The sequence below is a fragment of the Lepidochelys kempii genome, chromosome 9 (assembly GCF_965140285.1).
Source record: "Lepidochelys kempii isolate rLepKem1 chromosome 9, rLepKem1.hap1, whole genome shotgun sequence".
NCBI classification, from domain to species: domain Eukaryota; kingdom Metazoa; phylum Chordata; order Testudines; family Cheloniidae; genus Lepidochelys; species Lepidochelys kempii.
This window is the reverse complement of record NC_136388.1, coordinates 60,274,885-60,301,938: the sequence shown is the minus strand read 5'-3', so window position 1 is coordinate 60,301,938 and position 27,054 is coordinate 60,274,885. Positions and strand designations below refer to the sequence as shown.

The following is a 27,054-nucleotide window of genomic DNA, read 5'->3' as shown; positions in this document are numbered from 1 at the left end:
CAGTTTGCTTTGAAATTCTGATGTGAAAGCATGCATGCAGGTTAAAAGAATGGCCTTTTGGAGCCCATTGACTTGAGTTCTATTTCTTTTAAGGCATTGTCCACATCAGTGGCAACTTGTAAATTGCAGTTAAGCAGCTGATGTATCAGGATGCATTTATCTCCATGTGGAAATGAACCCCATGGATTTCCCCCCAAAATACACACATACAAAAAAGATAACTTGTAATACATTCTCATTGGTTTCCATCTGGCATAACTTTATTGTCTTCTTTGAAGTGACTGCATCCACTTCTTTAATGAAAAAGTCTGTCACACTGTCCCAATGTGCATGAAAGAATTTTGCTGCCTTGAGCCAAGAAATCCAGCACAATGGCACAACCCAAGGGGACACATGCACCCCAATGGGGTCACGTTGCTGCTTGCACAGACTTTAAAAAGTGCTCACATTTGCCTGTTGGCATGTTTAAAGATCACTGGAAAATGTACCACACATTCATTGCCACAATGGAACTCATTGTTTTGATTGCATGACCAATGGCTACATACAAAAGATGAGGAACACATGGAATGTGCAGCAATGTGAATACAGAATGTGGATACAGATCTTTCAAGTCCTTTACTAACCATCACATGCGCCTCACAGAGTCACAGTTGATGGACACAGTTTTCCCACGTTTAGCTGTACTCTCACAACACATCTTGAATCCAAACTGAAATGACTCCCATGCTGCACTGAAGAACAGACAATTTTACTAGAACAGTATTTATTGATTTATTTTTGTCACTGCAGAACACCGCAAGCACGTTAACTGCTGGCTGTCCAGCAAATTCTGGGGTTTCATCAAGTACTAAAGATAATTTCTCATCACCCAAAAGATCCTTAATTGCAGCTTAGTGGTGAGCAAAAGCTTCAGGCAGATACTTGTTTTCCAGATGCTGACACAATGGCAAAGTGTATGCTGCCGGTGCATGTTTGTGAAGCAGAGCTAATGAAAAGCTCGAAGCACAGCCAGCATTGACAGGAATCACCTTAAAGTGGTCGCATGTACCAGACGATGTGGAAATCTGCAGCTTCTTATTTTGTTTTTCTCATTCTTCCCATCCAGCTTCTGTCAAAAGTTGGGTTCCCTTTGCTTGACTTTCTTTTAATTTCAAATGACGCTGTTCAAATGCTCAGCACTATGATTTGCCTGCACGGTTAATCTTCAGCTACAGCACTGCTTGGCGGCCTGTGTAGCCCTTTGTCACATGATCACTGCTGCTCCTGCTGAGTGCCATGGTCTGGCTGCATAGCCAACTTCACCAAGGAAGTGTCTGGTTCCTGCAGGACTGCAATGTGGCAGATGAGCGCCTCGCTGCATGGGAGGCTACTCTGTTGCTGAACGGTTCAGGGGTGGCAGGGTGCCCCTGGCACTCCTGGCCGGTGAATGAGGAACCAGGGTCTGGTGACAGCGGAGCTGCAGGAGGCTCCCTGCATAGCCAAGGTGCCAATCACAGTGGGGCTATAAGAGACTCCCTGTGTGGCTAAGGAGCCCAGGTACCAGATCCTTGTGGGCACTAGGCGCGGGGGAGGCTGCACTTGCTGGGCAGAGCAGAGATTCCACCCCACCCCATTCCATTCTGCCCTGGCATTGTCCTCACCCTGGTACCTCCCCATTCCATTATCATCAATGGACATTTTTTTATCAATTTCTGTGTGAGAGCTGAAATCAATGTTTACCAGTGATTAACAACAGAAATTGAATCTTTCCAAGCCTGCTGATTATCCATCTCCCAGAAGGTGCCTGTTGCTCAGGACTTCACCGGCCCGGTGGTACATGTGGAGGAACCTGTCTTAGCCTCAGCTTTGCAGGCAGCAAAGACTTTGAGTATTCTCTATGCTACAGTCCCCCGAACATGGCATCCTACTTGTGCCACTAGCATACTATCTCACTTCCTCTGTCCTAGACCATAAACCAGTGCAGGTGGGAGAGAGGCCACTGTGTTGGTAGGAAGGGACAGAAGATCACTAAGGCCCATCAGGGAATCAACAGAGTGATATGTTGGCTGAATGGCATTCTCCTGCAGAACTGTCTGGAAACACATCAGTTCTAATGATCTATGCAGGGTGAATAATCAAGTAGGCCCCAGTGCCAATGGGAAAGGTGCACCCTGACCTTCAACCACAGGAAAAAATACACCAGATACAACTCCAACACACAAGCCTAGAGCCAGCATAGGCAGACGTATGTTCTGAGCCACACAGCACCCAGGACAGTTCCAGTGCACTATTACCCAGAACAATAACTCTGATGTCATGAAATGAGACACTCTAAAATCCTCGCACCAACTCAGTTATGACGACACTGCAAACAATGCATAGGAGGAGGTGATTTTGGGAGGAAGGACTCTCCTGTGCTCTGGCTTTTAGGTAATATTTATATGCACAAGATCTCTCACCTCCTCCCCCCTAACCCCCCCCGGCCAAATGAAATTTTGAGAGGGCAATTTTGACGACTGTGTTTGAGAATATTGCCGTACTGATCATGACACCTGCCACCCACCCATACGCACCCCTGAGTTGCAACCCATTCTGGGGTGTTTTCATCACTTTTCCCCCCAATTAATTAAATTTTGAAACTAAAGTTGAAATGTTTTGTTTCAAAATGAACCATTTTGATTTTTTCTAATTATTTTTCCCCATTTTTTCCCCAGCCGAAATCAACCCGAATTCACAGTTAGTTTTGGTGCCATGAAAAATGCATTTTTCAGTAAATTGACTATTGACTGGAAAAACAATGCCCATCTCTAGTCCTGAGGTCTGTGCTATCGCAGTGTGGGGGCTCCCAGGGAGAGCTGGGTGGAAGTCTGAGCAGTCTCTCTGCACAGACCACATCGCTAATTTTAAAATGGAGCCTTGAAATTCTTAGCACAACTTCAAGGAAGCCCAACAGACCAGACGTGAATAGGCATGGGTCACATTCAGCAGAGGGAAGTAAACCGGGGAAAGTACCATGTATGGGACAAAGGAGAAACGAACAATAACATGGAATCAAGGCTGTGATACTGGACTGCCCATCAACTCAAATGGTGACAAGGCCATTAGCAAAGCCCCTGTGGTGGGCACACGCTGGGCAGGCAGCAGGTGTTACCCTCCTGACTAGTACCGTGCAACTGGCGCTGCGACTGCAGGAGACGTGTCCCTGGAGTCAAGTCTTAGTTCCACTGACAATGCCAAGGGCTGCAGCAGCAGCAGCGCTGGGCAGATCCTGCTGAGAATTTACAATGGCAGCTGCTGGATTTTTAAATAATTAAGACAACAAACCCACTTATCAAATCATAGGTGTTCAGGAGAGCGGGGTGGGGGCGGAGGGAGAATTGAAAAGGAAACCCAGGCCTACAGCTTTAAGAGCTATTGTTAGGAGTGTTAGTGATGATGATGTAGTATTCAGGCCTGTATATTTTCCTGAGATAGAATTTTGAATCTTGTTTGCCCATTTGACTTTTGCTATTTTTATATTCTTATTAATATGTGTGAACAAAGATGCTGTGTGGTACATCTGCCCACAAGCAGATGTGGGGGGGGGGGGGGAGATGAGAGATAGAGCTAAAGAGTTGCTAGGTAGAGTGGGAGTGTAATATACAAGTGTACACTTGAAGGACATAAGACCGAGATAAGGTCAAGCAAGCAGTTAGGAGGAGCCAGGAGATGGGTGAGGGAAGGTATAAGAAACACTAAAAGCCAAAGAAATGCCTGACCCTGACTGAAGCACCACCTCACTCTTTACCCCTCCCATGGGATACAAAAGAGGTGGTACTGAAGCCCCCAGACCCAAGACCCTCCAAAACAGAACATGACCATAAATTGTATGGGGTGGACCACTGGCGTGCCCTACAGGTATAATTATACCTGCTGAGGAAGGGGAAACTGGGGCACTGGGAAAAAAACTCTACTAGCGTGCAGAGCTATGGATATGCTTGCTTGATTAACCCAAATAAAACATCACATTGCCTGCACTTTGGACTTCTGGTCTTCTGCTTTCTGTCTGCATGACAAGAACCAGGGGAGGGGCCCCTAACAGGAGAAAGCCACTAACAGCTATAATCAACATGTAACTCCAACCCCTTTCCCAATGGGGAAGCAGGGCTGGAATTCCAGCAGCGTTCAGCATGGTGCTCCTCTGTATTGCCAGTGTCAAGAGCTAAAGTCACGACTGTTCCCAACTCAGAACTGCCCCCCAGTCCCCAGCAGAAGGTTTGGACAACTGATGATTCCGTGTTTGCTCCTCGATGATGAGTAAAATGCAGGTAGCTGCGCTGTGCTGGGACTCCGCCTCGCTCATTTCCCAAGTCCAAGATGTCCCACTAAAATAATCATGTCCCATCACTTAACTATTCAACCAGGCTAAGGTTGTTATGATAAACAATATGAGACTGAAGGGCTGAAAGCTGAACCAATGGACACATTGAAGTCAGTCTCATGTGAGCAATGCCATTGACCAGTCAGATCCTTAAAGCTAAGCACGCACTGAAGTGCTTTGCCGGGTCAGCGCTTAAAAGAGCAGCAAACCCAGCAATATTTATAATAATTGTTATAACTATTTTTATGATGTAAAGTTACTGAGTGAGAACTGGTAGCACTAAGGGCTAGTCTACACTGGCAACGTTAAAGTTGCCACGGCACCGCTTTAACGTGGCTTGTGCAATTGCAGCAGAGCACTGGGAGAGAAACTTGCTGCACTCGGGAGTTGTTTTTTCACACCTCTGAGTGAGAAAGTTGCAGCGCTGTAAAGTGCCAGTGTAGACAAGCCCTAAATGTTCATTCCCATCTAGATTTGATAAGAATGATGCTAAGTATATGCCCAAGGTGATAGGTGTTTGACTAGTACTGAGGGACAAGGTTTCCTTACCTGAAACATCAATAAGCAAGAATGTGTCTCAGATAAAGATAGCCAGTGGGTAACCATGGGTTACCGCTACAGGTGAGGTATGAGACTGGGGATTAAAGAGCTGAAGTTCATATTGAGTTTGGGGAGAACGCTGACTATTGGAACCACACTGGCTGTTTTCTAGTATTCAGATTGGGCCAGATTAAAATTGTCACAGGTGTTTTGAGGTCAAAGGGTCAGATGCCCAGCTGGTGTAAATCAGCACAGCTGCAATGAGGCTCCAGAAGAAAGGCTGGAACATGTGTCTGGGCAGGAAACGTCTCTGCAAGGGCATTTGCTATTATAAGGAAACATTTGGAAGAGCAAGGGCGTTATTTAACGATGTAACGAGTCAGCATGAACGCATGAAAGATAAATCACTTCAAGTAACCCTGACACTTGTCTGTTTTCAGTGAAATTGCTCTGGGTGTAGACTGAGGGGAAGCAATATGCTTAATGTTTTCAGAAAGCTTTTGCCCAAGTTGCACATGATGGATTATTGCATAAAGTCTCTAACTAGGAGTGAGGTAATAAGTTATGAAGGGGGGAAGAATTGGTTAATAGCTGGGAAGCAGACAGCTGCAGTGAAAGCTGCGTCATTTTTGTGGAAGCAGGAAGATCAGTTTTTAATGACCAAATTCTTCCACTCCTGTTCAAGCAGAGTTGCAACTTCCTCCATGCACAGTCCCAGTGATTTCAGAGGGGTCCAACTGATTTTAAAAGGTCTATTCACGGAGTAAGGTACTATTTACCAGGAGTAAGGGGGGCAGAGCATGGCAGAAAATATTGAAGTAGGAGGGAGTAAGTTCAGGGGGATGAAGCTGTTCTGTGGAATCATCTCAATTTGATTTAGACATGGAACTCAGAGGAAGAACAGGAAATGTAATACGTAGGTTTAAAATGATGCATTTAGGTACAGATCACACCCAAATTAAGCCTGGTTCCAACTCTGCAACCTTTGACCTCAATGTACAGTCTGATATTACACACTCAAAACAATGTAGTTAGGGCAAGAGTGAGGTAGAGTGGAATAAGGAGGGGGCAGAAAGCAGCAAGCCAGGGCATGGGGAGAGTCCAGAGTAGTACAGGTGAGTAGAGCCAACTCTTTTGGTTTGCCAGGAATTTTTTTAAAAATTAGTTTTGGGTTGACCCAAAAAACTCCACACATTTTTTCAATTTTTTTTTGGAAATTGAAAAGTTAAAAAAAAAAAAAAGCAGCACCTTTTGGCTTGGAATGAAATGTTTAGTTTTAATTTCAAGCACTTTTAAAAACCTTCTTTAGTTTTTTGAAAATAAAATTGAAGGACATTTTAAAACAAAGTCATTTGAATTGAAAAATCAAAACATTTTGTTCAGACAATGTCAAACCAGCACATTTCAAACTGTTTGGATTCTTTTAGATTTTTCTTTGACCAAAACAATTTGGCAAATTGACATGACTTCACTAAGTGTTCTGTGCTGCTTCTCTCAGGGCTGAGTAACCCAGGAAGGGATAGCTCAGTGGTTTGAGCATTGGCCTGCTAAACCCAGGGTTGTGAGCTCAATCCTTGAGGGGGCCATTTAGGGATCGGGGCAAAAATTGGGGATTGGTCCTGCTTTGAGCAGGGGGTTGGACTAGATGACCTCCTGAGGTCCCTTCCAACTCTGATATTCTATGAATCCTGTTGCCACCTGCCTCCAGCACGAGGGAGTGGAGCCTGTGCCAGCTGGCTGTTAGTGCGCGACTACCACCAGCCTGTCAGTCCCCCAAGCACTCTCCTCTGGGCTACCCCAGCCCTGCCTTCGCCCTCCAGGTTGACAACAGATGCACCCAACCCCCGAGTCTCCTGTGGTGTCCAGCTCCTGAGCACTGGGTATTCAAGAAAACCCAGATCCGCTGTTCCCAAAGGACAGTGCACCCCAGTTTACCAGTTCTACCTCAGATACAGGACAGAGGTCTCTCATAGCACTTGAGTTCAGTTATAGTAAAACAAAAGGAAATGTATTTAAGAAAGAGCAGAGATTCAAACAGAAATAAGTGTCAGTGATGGAAACGAATGGTAAAATACAAAACTAAATAACAAAATGTGAACTAGGCTGTTGTTAATAGTCACCTCTCCTATCTAATCAAGCAGATTCTCACCTCAAAGTTCATTCTTTTGCAGCATTTGCTGGCCCCAAGAAGCAAGTGGTCCAAAAGCTAGTATAGTTCCACCTACAGAGGATGCAGAACGGGGAAATCATGGATTGTTCTGCACTCATTACTGTTGAAAACCCTGACACCGAAGAAGCTTCTATACTTCAACATTCAGAAAGAGAGTGAGAAACTCTACAGATGCTCACTTATGATGTTCCAATTCCTTTGCACGTAGTACATAGATGGGTGTGGGTGGTCTATTATTGTTTTTGCCTGATAGTTCCCCCTGGAGACTCCAAGTCTATTAAGAAGTTGTTTATTTCAATATAGTAAGAGTGGGTTACTAATGTAAATTGCACAGCAATGTAAGGTTGTTTTTAAATTATTGTTGTATTCTGACATGCCCATACCTGCTTGCTGGACAATAACACTGTCAGTTTTACAACGTTTACTATGACCTGAGGAAAAGGAGCTTGCATATTTGTGTTGTCGGAGAAAGGAGTCTTGACAAGGACCACAAGAGCTTTCACCCAGGGAGAGTGTAACCCCCAAGGAGCTCACCTCGGCTCCTGGGTCTCTGTGTGCTGGTAGCTCAGGGAGGGGCACTGTCCCTGGAAGGAAGAGGTGAAGGGCAGACTCAGAGTCTGCTGGGTAGCCCAGGGGGAGAGCTGTTTAGAACTCTCTGTTTAGAACAGGGCTCTGTTTAGACTCTGTTTAGAACAGGGCCTTGTTGGCACGAGGAGAGTAACATGGCGCCCACTCTGGAGAGGTGCAGTGTCTGAGAGAAAGGCGGGGGCAGAGTCAAATGACTGAGAACGGAAAGACAGGGAAGAAGAGCTAGCCTGCCCAAGTGCCCAACAGGAGCCCTGGAGAGGGGAGAAGTCAGTCTGGAGGAGCTGGGGCCAGCCAGGGAAAGGGCAAGGCTGGCTGTGGGGGCTGGTGAGGCCCAGGTTGCCTGCAGGGTCCCCCTGAGAACCGGCCTCTGGGGGCCTGGCAGCAACATCCCTCAGCTTGGGCCTCTCCCTCTCTAAGGCGACTCCTAGTTTGTAAAGCTTTGTTCGGGAAATAGCCCTGCAGCTCTGCTCTGGCTACGTCTGAGCGCAGGGTGAGAGACTAACACTAGGATTTTAGTAGAGTTTTGTAACCTGCACCCTGAGCCCTGCGCTGCTTTGTGGGGAGGGGAAATCCTGGAACCAGAAGCAGCCTGACCACTGCAAGGAGAGATCAGCCCCTCTGCAGTGACTGAGGAGCCCAGAGCCACCTCTGAACCTGAGGATCGTTCGCCGGGTTGTGAGTCACCATCCTTCAGCTAGATAGTCTGGGAGATTGTTTGGGAGATCCCCGGATCCCTGAACTGTGTCCTCAAGCCAGGGATGAGGGTTTGGGGATTTTATTGCCTGCTGCCTATTAAACCTGTGGAGGGACTGACCACATCACTAACTGCTGCACAGAAGTTATTGTGGTCACAGGCCATCAAGGGCCCCTACAAAGTGCACGTACCAGAGGGACACTAATTCTACATTTGCTATATTAGGTAACGTGACCGGGGAAATTCATGGGTTTTATCAGCATGGGCATTAGTGACCCTGAGAGTAGTTTTTACCCTGCTATGTTATATTCACTTCCTGTTTAATATAATGACTGTGTTGAATATATTGTGTGTGTTTGTGTTATTTCTTGGGAGTCTCCAACTCTCTGGCAAGTAAGTGGGGGTTATCCTGTGGTCAGAATTTTCCTCCCCAGCTGCCCTGGTGACCCTTCCAGGAAGGAACGAGGAGGGTGGAGGCACCACCAAATAAATTCATATGGGAAGAAAATAAGGAAGTTACTCCCTGCTGAGCTAAAGGCGGGATCCAGAAGAATCCAGGCCTGTCCATCAAAACCCATAAGGAAATCGGCAGTAAAGGAGGTAACCAGGTGGAGAGGGGCACTACAGTAAGTTACAAGCTTTCAGTAGAGACCTCATGTGCTACCCTTTATGGATAAATAGATGAAAGCGATGTCTTAGGTGTAGTGAGTTGGTCTGGTCTGAGACAGGAGTTTCTTGTAAAGGAGAGTGAACCCTTTGCCAGTTGGCACCCAGTACATCTGTCTCACATGTTGCAATTGATCTGAATCTGCATTTTTTGCCACACAAACAAAGTGGAACTCCAGACAGTCAAACACTCCTTCCAAAATAATGGCTCCTGGACAGGTACTCTGCCTTTGTGTACCTAAGACAGAGTAGCCCTGATATGGCCTATTTCAGTTTCACAGCAACCACATGTCCTGCTGCCTCTGTGCCCTGCATTGCCCTCCTCCTCACACAGCTGATCTCTTCCTGCTCTGTGCATTGTGCTATCCGATCCCAGAGCACTTGGACTATGTCTCTCTCCTCCCTACACCCCAATGCCAATACAACTGTGTCACTTGGTTACTGGGAGTTGGGGGAGGGAGTGATGAATGCCAGCATGGGCTAATTAATCCATTTGTTCCGCCGACAGGCCATGCATCTCTCCTGCCAATCTGTAATGCACACCTTCATTCATCATTATGGGAACCAAACCATCAAGGCCTGTGCTGAGTGAGACATGCAGGCTCATTCTGGCTAACAGCAGGGTGGACAAAACTTCAAATGGATATTTGCACAAGGCAGTGACTCTCCTGCTGGGACTTAATGGGCTGATGGATGGTTCATTTTATGCCCAGTCTCATCAGGAAAATTATCAAAAGGAGAAAAGGAACAAGAAAGGAAAGGACTTGCTGTATTAAAAAAAGACTAGACAAGCATTTGAGTGGCAAACAGCTTAGATGAGCAAAGCCCAGGTTACGCCGTGCATTAGAGAGATGCCTCCTTTGGGATTATTAGTTCCTGAGAGGTGCATGGTGCTCGTTTGGAGACAGAGGTTCCCTCTACCACATTTCAGAACCAACCAAAGATTGCAGCCATGATATATTAAAACAAGACAAAACCCAGCCTGCAAATAAAGCTCGACTCAAGTACCCTGGCCAACAGAGCAGCACCCAGGCATTGCAGCAAGTGGGGAGCACCGCAATACAGCCTACAGCACCCAGGCCCCACAGCCAATGGGGTGACACCAGGACACAGCGTAGCAGCACCCAGGTGCACCCAGCACTAGGCTTTCCAGGCTCTAGCCCTTGGGGGGCTCCCCTGGACACCTGCACACGACATAACTGAGAGGAGCCCGCTCCTAGGGCCACCAGAAATACAAGGTACAAACATCCTTGACAACTTCATTAATGGTAACAAAACCCCAACAATTCCCCACCCAGCCCTAGGGGAAGTGCACACCAGAGATATAAGAAGTAACCCTTCTGTACAGTTGTCTCGCTCTATGTCCTGCTGTGGCTACCGCTGACTTCCTGCTCATGTCTCGGCTCTGTTCTCAAGCCTTCCAGGCCCAGCCCCCAGGCTACCTGCTGTCAGGCCTTCTGCTCTGCTCTGGCCTGCTGCTCCTCCTCCCTTCTGACCTTGGTGCCTCTCTGACCTAGGTAGAACTTGCCTTTGGAGGTCATGGAGCCCTCCACCTTGCTGTTCAATTGGTAACACAGTGCCCAGTAAGTAGCCAGCTGGTGCATTACTATACTGTATTATACAGATATTTCCTAATCTCCCCCATGCACCAGATTCTCCCTTGCCATGTGACCCACCTGGGCATTCATTCCAATTAAACTCCTTCTACTAATCTTTGCCCATTTCTCCAACTTGTGAAGATCCTTCACTGGCAGAGGGCTGAGTGTGCACTGAACAGAGGTGGGGTGTGAGATAGGGAATGGGCTACTTTCTTTCTCTATGTTCCAACATTCTGTTGAACTTTACAGTTCTCTGTCTCCTCAGTATCTGCCAGACCTAAAGGCTATATTGTACAGGAGAACCTGCTCACAACACTCCCTCTTCTTGCTCTGACACTGACAAGTGCACAGGTTATTTCCTTCTGGACCGCCAATATTTTTGGCCTGTATAAAACACGGCTGCTCAGCGGGTCAGTCAACAAAAGCCAACACTGTAACCAAAACCTGCAATACAACCAGTTTCAGAGAGCCAAGGAGCCAGGAAGGTGTCTTCTGAACACATGGCAGTGAGGATCAGGAAAGCAGGTGGAGTTTCAGCAGGGACAACCCCTCCCTCCACCCAAGATCAGAACTAGGCCCAGAGTTCTGGCTTTGTTCTACTGGGTTCTGATTTAAACCTATTCAAAATATTTGCATTGATACCCAACTGAACAAAATATCAAGCCAATCCAGGCACCCGAGCTGCTGTTGTGAAAGGTTAGCAGTTCTTCAGCACTGAACTCTCAAGACTGTGACCTTGGGGAGTTGGGTTCAGGAGCAGCATGAGCTGCTTCCTTAATATCCCCATCTCTTTGGGCTTTCACTGCTCAGAGATGGGGCATCTGCTCTTTAGATTGCTGCATGCTGCTGCTATCAGGCCATCTGATGCGGTGATGTGGCCCATCCCATCTAAGTAGGGTCATTCACCAGAGTCAGAACAAACACCCCAGAACATATGGAAAAGGAAATGGAAATTTATCAGTCAAACTATTTCCTGATTGTCAGTTTTTAATGTTTTACTTATCTGCAGTTTGCTACTCATCTCCTCTTTCCTCTCCTCCCCCCACTTTTTGATTTTTTTCCTGCAGATTTTACAAATATTTGCAGTTGGGGGCTGATCAAAGAGGTTGGTTTTCATTTGCTTTTGGAAATGCACTGCATATTGGTACTTGGTTACCTTTGATTGGGTAGCACCGTTGGTCGTCTCTATAATGCTCCAGCTGCTTGGTTCCCAACATTGCTTCCGAATTACGAGAGAAAACTGCTGGAGCCACAAACAGCTTAGCATTTATTTACATTTCGTTAGCCTAGAGAGTAGCTAGGCTGACCAGTGATAGTCATTACAGTGTTCAGAAGTGAAACGTTTTTATCACCAGCCCAGCTTCCCCTCTAAACATACAGGGAAACATCGTCCTTTTTCCAGTATTATTTGTAACCTGCATCATGTGATCTGACTGTCGTTGGGTGCAGAATGGGATTTGAACAGTCCCCAGCCTTTTGGGGCCTCTGTCGTACTTTCCCAGACTAAGGACGTAACTCCAGCTGCCAGACTCCCACTCAACTGTGCACAATCAAACCTACAATGGAGCTCAGGCTATTTGTGACTGCCGTCCTTGCGCCACAGTGAGTTAGAATGTCCATGGCACTGGCAGCTGACAAGAGGCACAAACAGGGGAGAGTCTACACTGGAGCTGGGAGGTGTAGTTCACAGCTCATGTAGGCATACACACATTAGTGCTGCTTGAGCTAACACCTAAAAATAGCAGTGCGGCTGCGGTGGCATGGGCTACCTGAGTGCGTATGCAGTGTGTGTGTGTGTGGAGGGGTGGTCAGGAGGGATTGTCTGGGTGGCTAGCCTAAGCTGCTGCAGCCATTCTGCTATTTTTTAGGCACTACCTCAAGCACAGCTAATGCATGCATGTCTACCTGAGCTGGGAATTACACCCCAGCTCCTCTGTAGGCACCCTCTCGGAGACTTGTCATGAAACGTTGGTTCTCCCCTGAAAAGTGACTCTATAAATAGCATCGTGAGGTTCCCTGTCCACTGGGTATCACTCGTTTCCTTTCCACATTAGCTCAGGTTGCAAAGAAACCCCGCCCCCCTTTTACAAGTACCATCCCTGCAAACTCCCTCTGGGATCTGAAAATCAAGCTGGGCTCTGTCACACAGATCCTCCCAAGCAGCATAACCTGCAGGACAGTCACACCTGTGCAATCACTGGGGCTAGAATTGGGCCTTCAGTCCCCTTTATTCTCTGGGATGATGCACAAGATGGAAAGAGCTCAAGCTGACTGTCAAATGCTAGGGTGAGTTTGAAGGGCTGGCAGTTGGAGAACATCCTTTTACTTACAACCAGAGCAAATTTGAGAGAGAAAATCAGTTCATACACAACGACTATGGAACTCCGTGAGGCCACTGTCACAGAAGGGCAGCAACATTTAACATCTAAAAGGCTGGAGCACCAGTACTGATAGTAAGATCTAGTTATATTAATGAACCCATGCTAGTCTTAGTGTCAGAGTTAATTCAGGCACCACATATCTCTCTATTATACAGAAACCACTGGAATACCCAGCAAACTTAAGGTTAAGTGTATTGCAGAGTTTTCAATTTTTAACTGATCTGCTGTGTGGGTCTAAGATGGCCCTTCAACATTAACATTATCATTATCATATTAACATAGCAGTGTTATAAACCCCCTGAGGAAATTAGCTGGGCGGATCGGACTACAACAATCTATCATTCAAATCTGTGCCATTCCCCTCCCCAAGCCAGATACCATCTGTGGCCTTTCAAACATTAATTTGTCTGAGACAGCTGAACCCTGGGGATAAGAGCAGTGAGGAGGCACCCAGATTCACATATAACTTTAGCAGGTGGGGAGTAAAAAGTGCATTAACAGACAGGCCATGAGAGTCCCTTTGGAGTAGGTGTTTCACATACTACACAGATAATAACAGCTCCTTCCGGTGATGATGTTACAATGTTACACTGGTTTCAGAGTAGCAGCCGTGTTAGTCTGTATTCGCAAAAAGAAAAGGAGTACTTGTGGCACCTTAGAGACTAACCAATTTATTTGAGCATAAGCTTTCGTGAGCTACAGCTCACTTCATCGGATGCATACTGTGGAAAGTATAGAACATATTTTTATACACACAAAGCATGAAAAAATGGGTGTTTACCACTACAAAAGGTTTTCTCTCCCCCCACCCCACTCTCCTGCTGGTAATAGCTTATCTAAAGTGATCACTCTCCTTACAATGTGTATGATAATCAAGTTGGGCCATTTCCAGTACAAATCCAGGTTTTCTCCCCCCGCCCCCCACACACAAACCCACTCTCCTGTTGATAATAGCTTATCTAAAGTGACAGGTTTCAGAGTAACAGCCGTGTTAGTCTGTATTCACAAAAAGAAAAGGAGTACTTGTGTCACCTTAGAGACTAACCAATTTATTTGAGCATAAGCTTTCGTGAGCTACAGCTCACTTCATCGGATGCATACTGTGGACCCACAGTATGCATCTGATGAAGTGAGCTGTAGCTCACGAAAGCTTATGCTTAAATAAATTGGTTAGTCCACAGTTATGCATCCGATGAAGTGAGCTGTAGCTCACGAAAGCTTATGCTCAAATAAATTGGTTAGTCTCTAAGGTGCCACAAGTACTCCTTTTCTTTTTATCTAAAGTGATCACTCTCCTTACAATGTGTATGATAATCAAGGTGGGCCATTTCCAGTAGAAATCCAGGGTTTAACAAGAACGTCTGAGGAGCCGGGGGGGGGGGGGGGTTAGGAAAAAACAAGGGGAAATAGGTTACCTTGCATAATGACTTAGCCACTCCCAGTCTCTATTCAAGCCTAAGTTAATTGTATCCAATTTGCAAATGAATTCCAATTCAACAGTCTCTCGCTGGAGTCTGGTTTTGAAGTTTTTTTGTTGTAATATCACAACTTTCATGTCTGTAATCGTGTGACCAGAGAGATTGAAGTGTTCTCCGACTGGTTTATGAATGTTATAATTTTTGACATCTGATTTGTGTCCATTTAGTCTTTTATGTAGAGACTGTCCAGTTTGACCAATGTACATGGCAGAGGGGCATTGCTGACACATGATGGCATATATCACATTGGTGGATGTGCAGGTGAACGAGCCTCTGATAGTGTGGCTGATGTTATTAGGCCCTGTGATGGTGTCCCCTGAATAGATATGTGGGCACAGTTGGCAACGGGCTTTGTTGCAAGGATAGGTTCCTGGGTTAGTGGTTCTGCTGCGTGGTATGTGGTTGCTGGTGAGTATTTGCTTCAGGATGGGGGGCTGTCTGTAGGCAAGGACTGGCCTGTCTCCCAAGATTTGTGAGTGTGTTGGGTCATCCTTCAGGATAGGTTGTAGATCCTTAATAATGCGTTGGAGGGGTTTTAGTTGGGGGTTGAAGGTGACGGCTAGTGGCGTTCTGTTATTTTCTTTGTTAGGCCTGTCCTGTAGTAGGTGACTTCTGGGAACTCTTCTAGCTCTATCAGTCTGTTTCTTCACTTCCGCAGGTGGGTATTGTAGTTGTAAGAATGCTTGATAGAGATCTTGTAGGTGTTTGTCTCTGTCTGAGGGGTTGGAGCAAATGCGGTTGTATCGCAGAGCTTGGCTGTAGACAATGGATTGTGTGGTATGGTCAGGGTGAAAGCTGGAGGCATGTAGGTAGGAATAGCGGTCTGTAGGTTTCCGGTATAGGGTTGTGTTTATGTGGCCATCGTTTATTAGCACTAAAGAGCAAAACTGGAGAAGATTCTCACAAATAAGAAATAACGTGTAGCATTGGCCACATTCCGAATGCTATTTGGTGCCAAACGATGGAGGGTATCGCTGAGCCAGAGTACGAATTTTCTGTAATATCTGTATGAATAGCATGCATGGCAGTGACTTGCCTGACTAGGGATTGCTACCCAGGCAGTGCGCACCAATACTCCTGGGGCAGAGCAGAAGACTTGAGGTGCCGGGATCATGCAACTGTCTGGGGAGGTAGGAGTGGGTCATTCAGGACTGGCTGAAGCTGATCATATCAATGGAGGACCTGGAAAGACAACAGGACCCCAAGGGCAGAACAACTGACACCTAACAATGGGAAACTCCCTCAGGCAGAACATGTGAACTCAGCATAGGTCCTGTAAGGAGGAGGACAATGGAGCAAAAGGTGGGAGGTGGCTGTGTTAGGAGCTAGCCCTTGGAGAGACACAGGAGCTCTCAACTGGGACTGAGACACAAAGACAGAGAGAGGGTTGACAGAGCCAATCTACAACAGCTTGGCTGGGTAGAACCCTGATATTGGTCAGTCTGAACTCCATCTTCACCTTTGTTTCTCTTGGCTACCCTTAGGACTTCCCGATGCGGTATCCCAGTTGACTAATAATCCCTACTCAGTTTTGAAAAGGCTGCCGGGTGTCACTGCAATGTCACCACAAGTGGAAGAGATGGTAGATACCGGCGGGGCTCTGGTTTATCTGATAGGAAGTGCAGAGAGACATTCATGTGCACGTGGCAACCAGCATCCTGGTCCATGTCTGTGTAAGAGCTGATACAGAATAGCTGCTGCACTCCCCCACACTGTGGGGATCTAACTCACGACTCTGAGCTACAGCTGCTATTCAAAGCCTATCCCAAAAAGTGCTGCCGGAGTAGGACAAATTAACGGCATCTCATGAATTTGTGAAGCACAACACAATGATACCAACATGACATACAGCCTGGGCGCCCTGTGTGTTGTAAGGCGTGTGTCTCTAGAGTGGTTGGACAGTGCAGGTACCGGCCCCCTGGAAGACCTCTGCAAAGCTACGGCTCCAGGGAGCACTGCGCTCTGAGCTACAGCATCATTTGCTATTAATCTCATTGCCAATTCTCAGAAGCTGAATGAGGAAAATGGATTTTACCAAGTGTCAAGCTGCCTGCATGAGCACCAACCTCAGGGCAGGCTGGTAAGAGCCAGGGCAAAACCCCAAATTGACTGTGAGTTCTGTACTTAGATGTCCCCAACCAATTATCAAGTGTAAAATCCTCAGGCACTATATCAGCGTTAACATGCATGACTACCCTCCCTTCATGGGGAAGGAGCGGGCAACAGATCAACAAAGTATTTTGTCCTCTTTAATGTGCCACAATAGTCTTTCTGGTGTCAACTGGATTTTCCTGTTGGGCAGGACATCACACCTTTGGTTGCAGAGCAGCACTTCATATTACTTAATGCATCTCTCCCTTCTGGTGATTTACATAGTTATAGCCCCACAGCGAGGTCAGATTACCTGCCTTCCTTTTTGGTAGGTGGCTTTAAAACTTGGGTACCCTTCAGGGGTTTTATCTAAGTGGGGGGTTAGGTTTCTTTCCAGTCATTACTTCCCCCTTACCCTGGGTGACAGGGGGATTTCCCTTCCCCTGGGATTTGTACCCCACCCCCATGGGCCCTTGACTCAACATCATAAGCAATTTCTGCAGCCTCTAAAACTGTGGCTGGCTTTTTGTCACAGATGGCTGCCTTCACCTCATCTGTAACCACCCAGGGCAACTGCTCCTGGGCCATCAGCTCAAACAATTTTCTATCCTCACCTTCAGTCCCCACCCCCATTACCCATTTTCTCCTAAGATGACATATTTTATGCACATGTTCATCATGAGTGATATTGTCCAACAGGCTGATGTTTCTAGCCTTCAATCCATAGGTCTCAGAGGTAATCTTAAATCTTGCCAATATATTTTCTTTGCATTTCTTCTTCACCTTCACACTACCCTCCTCCAGATCATTCATCACTTGTCTGGCTTCCCAGCTAAGCTGGTTAAGAGAACAGGCATCTGTTTATCTTCTGGGATATTGGGTAGCCCAGGCAGTCTCTCCAAGGTGGACTGGAACTCTTCTGTACAGTCAGTTTCTTTATAAATTAGGCAGACTTCTCCCACGCCCTTGTGTTGCGGGGGGTGAGGCAGGTGTACCCACTGGCTCCTTTTGCTGCTCCAGTCATTTGGGCTGAAATGTTTGAGCTTCCATCAGACTCCTGTGTGCCCGCTCCTCAGTTTGTTTGTGGGCTTTGACTGCTGCTACTTCTTCCCTGTGTCTTTGGTGGGCTCTCAACTCGGCTGCCTCGGTTTCCCTGATTGATAATTCTGCTGTCAGTCTCTGATGCTCACAGGCGCTCTCAGGTGATACAACTGGGCCCATTCCCCTGCAGTGATCTCCTCTTCTGCGTCTGGGGCTGGAGGGTCCTTGCCTTCCCCTAGCACCTGGGGTAAGAACTTAAGACCAAAGCTCTCAGCTCCTGAACTCAGGCTTTCTTTTTATAGTCCCCTCTGCCAACATAACTGTTCAAGTTCTTTTCTTACAAGACCATCACATAACTGTGGTCACTCATTGTGTCCATTCTATAACCTGTAAAACTCTCACTATTGAGGTTAAACCTTAAGAGCACTGAGGTTATGATCTATAAACTTCATTCACTTGTGGTATGTGAATCCTGCCAACTATGCCAATGTCAAGCTGCCTCCAGTGACTTAAGAGCATGAGCACCAACCTCAGTGCAGACTGTTAGGAAGCAGGGCACCAACCCCTAATTGGTTGCGAGTTCTATACTTAGATTTCACCCACCAAGTTCAAGTGTAAACTCAGGCACTGGAACAGTCTTAACATGGCATCACTCTGATCTATCTCGCCACCTAGGTGAGCCTGCCTTTGTGACAGATGGTCCCTTACACAAAAAATCACAGCAATATTCAGGTTACTACAAGTCCCAAAGGACCAGTCACTTACTCCAGGTCAATTGCACTTTAGATCTCACCCCAAAGACAACACTTGCAACCAATCCTCTAATAAACTACATACAGATTTATTAAATGGGAAAAGGAAATGAAAGAGTTATTTACAAGTTATTTACAAGGTTAAAGCAGGTCAAACACACAAAAATTAATTATAATCTTACCTTTTGGAAGGTAGCAGAAGCTTTTATAAGCAAGCCCTGTATGTCTTTTAGGGCTAACCCAGGCTAAGCAGCTGGGGATCCCTTGCTTACGCCTAGAAAACTTTGCCCCCTGAGTCCAACCAGCACAGAGATCCAGTTCCATCTTGTTATGGGTTTTTATTCTCCCCCTCCCATGTGCTCTGAGCTGCAAACTCAGCCAACGGGAGTAAACCACTTGCAAGACTCATCTTCATGGGAGGGGAAGAGCACAGAAATTAAGTCTTTTGTCCTCTTTAACGTGCCACAATAGTCCTTCTGGTGTCCATGGGCCTTTCCTGTCAGGCAGGACATAACACCACTGGTTGCAGAATGGCACTTCATATTACTTAATGCCTCTTTCCTGTCTAGTGATTTACATAGTTACAGAGGCTTACAGTACCAATGCTCAACTGTGGGATACCGATGCTGTGAGTGAGATTAGTGCAGGCAGCAACTCACAGGCATTCCATAAAGTCTAAACACGAAACACATTCTTATAATTTTAATGTTTCAACTATACTAACCCACAGATCATAGAATATCAGGGTTGGAAAGGACCTCAGGAGGTCATCTAGTCCAACCCCCTGCTCAAAGCAGGGCCAATCCCCAATTTTTGGCCCAGATCCCTAAATGGCCTCCTCAAGGATTGAACTCACAACCCTGGTTTAGCAGGCCAATGCTCAAACCACTGAGCTACTATCCCTTCCCCCCAGATGAGCCAGACTGGTTCCAGCTAGGTGTTTATCAGTGGTCAGTTGAGACCTGGGGACCTTGGCATGAGCTGGCACCTGGTCTGCCAGCATCACACAAAGCATCTCTGAAAAGCAGCCCTTGACTTGCCCTCTATGTTTAAAAGCATTAGAGGACCCAGCCTTGGCACATCCTACCCCTTCTGTAGGCAAATTCTTGGCCACTCCATTGACAACCTCAGAAATGCTGAGACTTGAAGCTCATTTCCAGACACACCAATCTTTTCCAGCGGGTCTCCCTGACTCTTACACCACTTACTCAAGGTACATCTCCCTCCTCTGTGGCTTTGGTTTGCTAACACATCAGCCCCATTGATGGGAGTATGCTATCCTGGAGAGGATGGTGTATCATGAAACCAAGAGGTCTGGTCAAGCTGGCAAACCTGTGCTGAAAATCTGCGGCAGGGATGTCATAGGAGCAGCAGCACCGGTGTCTGCAACATCTCCCCCAAGTAATTGTGGCTTCATCACTGGCCACGCACGTATGTCCAAAGAAACACACACATCAGAGCGACACTTACCTTCGTCTCCTTGATCTTGACAGCGATCACTTGCTTGCGCTGCCGGATGATCTCCATGAGCTCATCGCACTCCTCCATCAACTTGGCCTCATGCATGGCTGTGTTCACCTAGGCAGAAACAGCAGAAACCCCAAGCTGTTAGAATGCAACACGTTGACTCAGAGCCTGGCAAGTCCTGCCACTCTGACAACTCTGACAGAGAGATAAGCAACAGCTTCCCACCACAGGCCCCCTCCTGTCAGCCAAGGCCTGTGCCAGCTGCCAGGGAGTCAGGGACTGAAGTGGCGAGGACATAATACTGTTTAACATTTGCTGCTGTGCAGGTACCAAAAATAGAAGCAGGCTGCCATGTCCTGTATTCATTCCCATTTCAGCAGCAGGAGGAAGGCACCAAAGCAAGGGCACATATTAACCTCTTCAGAGCTGGGGCCTGGGCTTCTGTCCTTAGGTCAAATGACAGGGCCCCTCATGATGCGGCAAAGAGCCGTTCCCTGGGATGTCCAGCCATGACCAGAAGGGAGCAAGAGACACGTTCTTCAATACAAAAATGTTACCACATCAGTTCATGTGACACAATCTGAGCCCTCCTCTGGATACCAATGGCCACAGGCCAGCATAGACAGCTCAACGATTAGAACCTTGTTAGTGCCAGTGAGGTGCAGGGTCCTAATAGTTAGAATCCTAGAAATATAGGGCTGGAGGGGACCTTGAGAGGTCATCTGATGCAGCCTTCTGCGCTGAGGCAGAACCAAGGAAACCGAGATCATCCCTGACAGGTGTTTGTCCAACCTGTTCTTTAAAACCTCCAGTGACGGGGATGCCACAACCTTCCTTAATGCCCCATCATGCTTGGTCCCAGCTTGTCTGTAAAGAGCATGTATCCAAAGGGGTCCTTCCAACTGATTGTGACAAAGAGAAGGGTTTGTGACCTTATCAAGCAATGTGAGATCACAGAGCAGTCACTAAGCTGTCACCGTCAGAGGGCATGGAGAAAGAATAAAATGCAAGGAGTGAATTAGGCTTCTAATGGAATAGCAGGCAGCAGCTAGAATGGAGCTTTGCCACATTACACTACAAGACAGAATCCATTGCTTTCTTGTACGCAGATGAAGCGAAAATGATGCAGCATTTATGCAGCAGGGCCAGATGCAAAGTACCAAAGTCCCCAGGTTGGTGCAGAAAGGTCAGCAGTATAGCTCTAGCTCACCTCAGGTCTCAGCACTGAGAAGCAGCTGGAGGATTATCAAACACTTCTGTACACATGTGATCTGAAGCCAGCCATGCTAGTGGGGCCAGAGGGAGGAGGGGCTGAGGCAGGCAATGAGGAACACAGCAGATCTCCTTTTTAAGATCAGTTGGGAAGGTAATTGCTGTGGATTAAAGAAGAAGATGCAGCAGATTTGCATGCAAATAGCTAAATGAAGGAATAACAGGAAAGCTGGCCTGCTGTTTCCTGGGGGACAGGCCAGATTATTTTTCCTTGTTTTACCACTGTTTTCTCTCTCCAGTGATTTGTAAATTTGGTCCTAAGCACTGAATGGCCTGAGTGCTGGTGAAAAGGCCCTGGAGAGCCACTGCCTCTGGGATCCACCCCAAGGTGCTGAGGATAGATTTCAGCAGGATGGAGGGTGCTCAGCAGGAAGCCCCTAAGCCACCGAACGGGTGCAAGCCTGGGCAGCAGCAGGCCTGCTTCACCCATGCTAAGCAGTCAGCGGGACTCAGCCCTGCTCTCCGGGAGAGAGACAAGGGCAGTCTCAGTGGCACTTTCAGCCATTGCCCTCTCCACGGACTCCAACGCCCAGTGAAATGGCGGGGTTTGCTTTAACGTGGGTAATCGTCGACTAGACACAGGTCAGAGCCCACCAGGTCAGTCATGCAGCTTGCAGTGGGGCAGCCAGCAGGTCCCTGGGTCAAATGAACAACATTTTGTTTGATCAAAAACTAAATGTTACATTATCTGATTTTTTTACCCCGTAAATGTTTTGGGAACAACATCGAAGTATATTTCAAATAAAAAATTCAGTTTGAATTGAAAAATCAAAACTTCTGCTTTCAAAACGGTTAATGCCTCTACCCAGATCCTGGTGTGGATTTGCAGAGACTGTGGCCTGCATTTCCCGCTCACAGAAAGCCAGGCTGGGGGGACCATCCAGTGTGAGAGGTACCTGCTGGTGGAATTTCTCAGGAAGCAGCTGGGAGAGCTACAGGAGGAGGTGGCCAGGCAGAGGAGCATCCCTGCCCATGAGGAATTCCTCAAGAGTATTTGTATGGAGACATCCAAGGCTGAGGATGTTATCCAGCTAGAGAGGACTGCTGTCATGCCACCGGGGGAGGAGGATAAGACTCTGGTACAGGGAGGACACTGGCTGCTGATTACTTCTGGCAGCAGGCAGTGCTCCACCCCTACTCCCAACCCACCCACCATGGTGATGGAGAACCGTTCTGCTGCCCTAGCAACAAGTGATGAGGAATCATACCCAAAGGTTGAAGATGAGAAGCCATGTACCCCCAAGGTTGGGAGGATCATAGCCACCACTCCCAGGAGGAAACGTAGGGTAGTGGTGGTTGGAGACTCTCTTTTGAGGGGGACAGAGGCACTCATCTATCACCCTGACATGGCATCCTGGGAGGTATGCTGCCTGCCAGGGGCCTGTATCCAAGATGTTACAGAGGGATTGTTGAGGATATCCGGCCCCCATGCGACTCATCCATGTGGGCACTAATAATACTGCGAGGTATGACCCTCAGCAGATCAGAAGTGACTACAGGGCTTAGAGTAAGGGTGAGGGACCTGGGAGAGCAGGTGGTGTTCTCTTCGATCCTTCTAGTCAAGGGTAGGGGCCTCGGCAGAGACAGATACATCCTGGAGGTGAATGCCTGGCTGCGAAGATGGTGTCTCCAGGAGGCCTTCGGCTTCCTTGACCACGGGATGCTGTTCCAGGAAGAAGGTCTGCTAAACAAAGATGGGGTCCACCCATCAAGGAAGGGGAAGAGCATATTTGGCTACAGACTGGCTAACCTAGTGAGCAGGACTTTAAACTAGGTTCGACAGGGGCAGGTGACCAAAGCCCACAGGTAAGTCAAAAGCATGGAGACCTGGGAGAAGGATTGGAATTTAGGGGGAGCGTGGGCTGTTATAGCAGAAATAAGGGCGAGACAAGACGGAACTGGGGTGGGGGAGGGAATCAAATCAGTATCATAGATGTCTGTATACTAATGCGAGAAGTATGGGAAATAAGCAGGAAGAACTCTAAATGCTTGTACATAAACACAACTATGACATAGTTGGCATCACAGAGACTTGGTGGGATAATATGCATGACTGGAATATTGGTACAGTAACTCCGTGCCTAACATTGTAGTTACGTTCCTGAAAAATGCGACTTTAAGCGAAACAATGTTAAGCGAATCCAATTTCCCCATAAGAATGAATGTAAATGGGGGGGAGGGGGGATTAGATTCCAGGGCAATTATTTTCTCCAGACAAAAGACTATATTATGTATATGTATACACAGAAAAAGTTTTAAACAAACAATTTAATACTGTACACAGCAATGATAATTGTGAAGCTTGGTTGAGGTGGTGGAGTCAGAGGGTGGAAGAGGGTGGGATATTTCCCAGGGAATGCCTTACTGCTAAATGATGACCTAGCACTTGGCTGAGCCCTCAAAGGTTAACACATTGTTGTTAATGTAGCCTCATGCTCTGCAAGACAGCACAAATGGAGGGAGGGGAGACAGCATGGCAGACAGAGACAGAGACACACACCCTGTGTGTGGGAGAGAGAGATGCACATTGTTCCTTTAAGTACGCTGACCCTGCTCTAAGTACATTGCCTTTTTAGATCAGGAAGTTGAGACCGCAGCTGTGGCCTGCAAGCTCCCTCCGTCCTGAGCCCTGTCGTGTCCCCGCCCTGCTCTATGGAGAAGGGGTAAGTGGGTGGCAGGAGCAGGGGGACACCCTGATATTAGCCCCCCTCATTCCTACCCTCCGCACAGCAAGCAGGAGGCTCGGGGAACAGCTCCAAGGCAGAGGGCAGGAGCAGCACACGGCAGTGGGGGAAGGGACAGCTGAACCGCCATCAATTGATAGCCTGCTGGGCGGCTGCCACACAGGGAACTTAGGGAAACAGGAAGCCGATGGGGGGCTGCCAGTCGACCCTGGTTCCAAGCCCCCACCAGCTCGCTCCATCAGACTGCTCTTCCGGCAAGCAGTGGACAAAGCAGGCGGCTGCCAAACCACGTTATAAGGGAGCACTGCACAACTTTAAACGAGCATGTTCTCTAATTGATCAGCAACGTAACAACAAAACAACGGTAACAGGGACGACTTTAAGTGAGGAGCTCCTGTATAGAAGGGTATAGCTGGCTCAGGAAGGACAGGCAGGGAAAAAAGGGAGGAGGTGTTGCCTTATATATTAAAAATGTAGACACTTGGACTGAGGCTGAGATAGAAATAAGAGACGGTTGTTGAAAGTCTCTGGGTAAGAATAAAAGGGGTAAAAAACAAGGGTGATGTCATGGTAAGGGGTCTACTACAGACCACCTGACCAGGAAGAAGAGGTGGATGAGACTTTTTTTTTAAACAACTAACAAAATCATCCAAAGCACAGGACTTGGTGGTGATGGGGGACTTCAACTACCCAGACATCTCTTGGGAAAATAACACAGCAGGGCACAGATTATCCAACACGTTCTTGGAATGCATTGGAGATTTTATTATTTTTTTATTTCAATTTTTTATTTCAGAAGGTGGAAAAAGCTACGAGCGGGGGAGCTGTTCTAGATTTGATTTTGACAAATAGGGAGGAACTGGCTGAGAATTTGAAAGTGGAAGGCAACTTGGGTGAAAGTGATCATGAAATGGTAGAGTTCATGATTCTAAGGAATGGTAGGAGGGAGAACAGCAGAATAAAGACAATAGATTTCAAGAAGGCAGACTTTAGCAAACTCAGGGAGTTCGTAGGTAAAAAATCATGGGAAACAAGTCTAAAGGGAAAAACAATTGAAGACAGTTGGCAGTTTTTCAAAGAGACATTATTAAGGGCACAAGAGCAACCTATCCCACTGCATAGGAAAGATAGGAAGTATGGCAAGAGACCATCCTGGCTTAACCGGGAGATCTTCACTGATCTAAAACTCAAAAAAGAGTCCTACAAAAAGCAGAAACTCGGTCAAATTACAAAGGATGAATATAAACAAATAACACAAGTATGTAGGGACAAAATTAGAAAAGCCAAGACACAAAAGGAGATCAAACTAGCTAGGGACACAAAAGGTAACAAAAAACATTCTACAAATACATTGGAAGCAAGAGGAAGACCAAGGACAGAGTAGGCCCGTTACTCAATGAGGGGGGAAAGACAATAACAGAAAATATGGATATGGCAGAGGTGCTTAATGACTTCTTTGTTTCAGTTTTCACCGAGAAGGTTGGTGGCGACTGGATATCTAACATAGTGAATGCCAGTAAAAATGAGGTAGGATCAGAGTCTAAAATAGGGAAAGAACAAGTCAAAAATTACTTAGACAAGTTAGATGTCTTCACATTATTAGGGCCTGATGAACTGCATCCTAGAATACTCAAGGAGCCATTAGCAATTCTCTTTGAAAAGTCATGGAAGATGGGAGACATTCCAGAAGACTGGAAAAGGGCAAATCTAGTGCCCATCTATAAGAAGGGAAATAAGGACAACCCGGGGAATTACAGACCAGTCAGCTTAACTTTAGTACCCGAAAAGATCATGGAGTAAATAATTAAGCAATCAATTTGCAAACACCTAGAAGAAAATAAAGTGATAAATAACAGTCAGCATGGATTTGTCAAGAATAAATCGTGTCAAACCAACCAAGGGTAACAAGCCTTGTGGCTATGGGGGGAAGTGGTAGATGTGGTATATCTTGACTTTAGTAAGGCTTTCGATATGGTCTTGCATGACCTTCTCATAAACAAACTAGAGAAATACAACCTAGATGGAGCTACTATAAGGTGGGTGCATAACTGGTTGGAAAATCATTCCCAGAGAGTAGTTATCAGTGGTTCACAGTCATGATGGAAGGGCATAACGAGTGGGGTCCTGCAGGGATTGGTTCTGGGTCTGGTTCTGTTCAATATCTTCATCAGTGATTTAGATAATGGCATAGACAGTACACTTATAAAGTTTGTGGACGATATCAAGCTAGGAGGGGTTGCAAGTGCTTTGGAGGATAGGATTAAAATTCAAAATGATCTGGACAAACTGGAGAAATGGTCTGAAGTACATAGGATGAAATTCAATAAGCACAAAGGCAAAGTACTCCACTTAAGAGGGAACAATTAGTTGCACACATACAAAATGGGAAATGACTGCCTAGGAAGGAGTACTGCGGAAAGGGATCTGGGGATCATAGTGGATCACAAGCTAAATATTAGTCAAAGTAATTCTAAAAGTAAATGCGTGTTTTGTCGTTTGAGTGAGGTGCATTACTGAGTGTTTATATTTTATCAAAACACATCTTCGCATTACGGTTTTTAAAAAGTTAATACATTGACTTTTAATAGCATACTATATTAGTCTTCATTTTTTACTATACTTTTGTATCGTTGTGTGAAAAGGTTTCAGTGATGCAGCCCTTGGGCCAATGTACTAGTCCTCATGTGGCTCTTGTGGTGATTTGAGTTTGAGATCCCAGGTCTAGAGAATATTTGGTCCTGCCTTGAATGTAGAGGACTGGACTAGGTGACATCTCGAGGTCCCTTCCAGTTCTATGATTCTATGAAAATGAAACATTTCCACTTTTTTTTCCCTTCAGATTTCTTTGTTTTTTTTCCCCCCGGCCAAAACAAACTGGTGAATTTGAGGTGAATTTGTAAAATGTTTCTGTCAACCCGAATCTGCATTTTTTCAGGGAAAAAGTGGTTTGTCCCAAAAATTTTGCTCAGCTCTAGCTAGGATATCAAGACCTGATCTGGAAAGTGTCCTGACTGTAAGACTCTGTGCCCTTACACTTTCTCCACCAGACAGGCAAATGGCCATCTGTCCCCTAGAATTCAGTGTAGTTCCAGAAGTGGGGCACTAGCCCCACAAGCCCCTTTGATTTAACCTCACGCTAGGGGAAGCATGGCCATACTTTTTAAAGGCACGTGCTTGGTCTCTCCAGCCTCCCACTCCTCACTGTGTTACAATGGACACTCCCACACTTCCCAGTAGTGAAGATCCTGTGCCCCAAGTGTGCCAGCACTGAATGAAGCTCTGGGATGAGC

The 27,054-nt window shown here is 46.6% G+C and overlaps 1 protein-coding gene across 5 annotated transcripts in view; it reads right to left on the bottom strand.

Moving 5' to 3' along the window:
* The window catches only part of MID2 (midline 2), a 339,116-nt gene that overhangs the window by 73,667 nt on the left and 238,395 nt on the right, over positions 1–27,054 (bottom strand). For all 5 annotated transcript variants that reach the window (XM_073360610.1, XM_073360614.1, XM_073360612.1 and 2 more), the window contains one exon: positions 19,812–19,919. In XM_073360610.1, the coding sequence (XP_073216711.1) occupies positions 19,812–19,919 (108 nt within the window). The remainder of the gene's footprint in view (positions 1–19,811; positions 19,920–27,054) is intronic.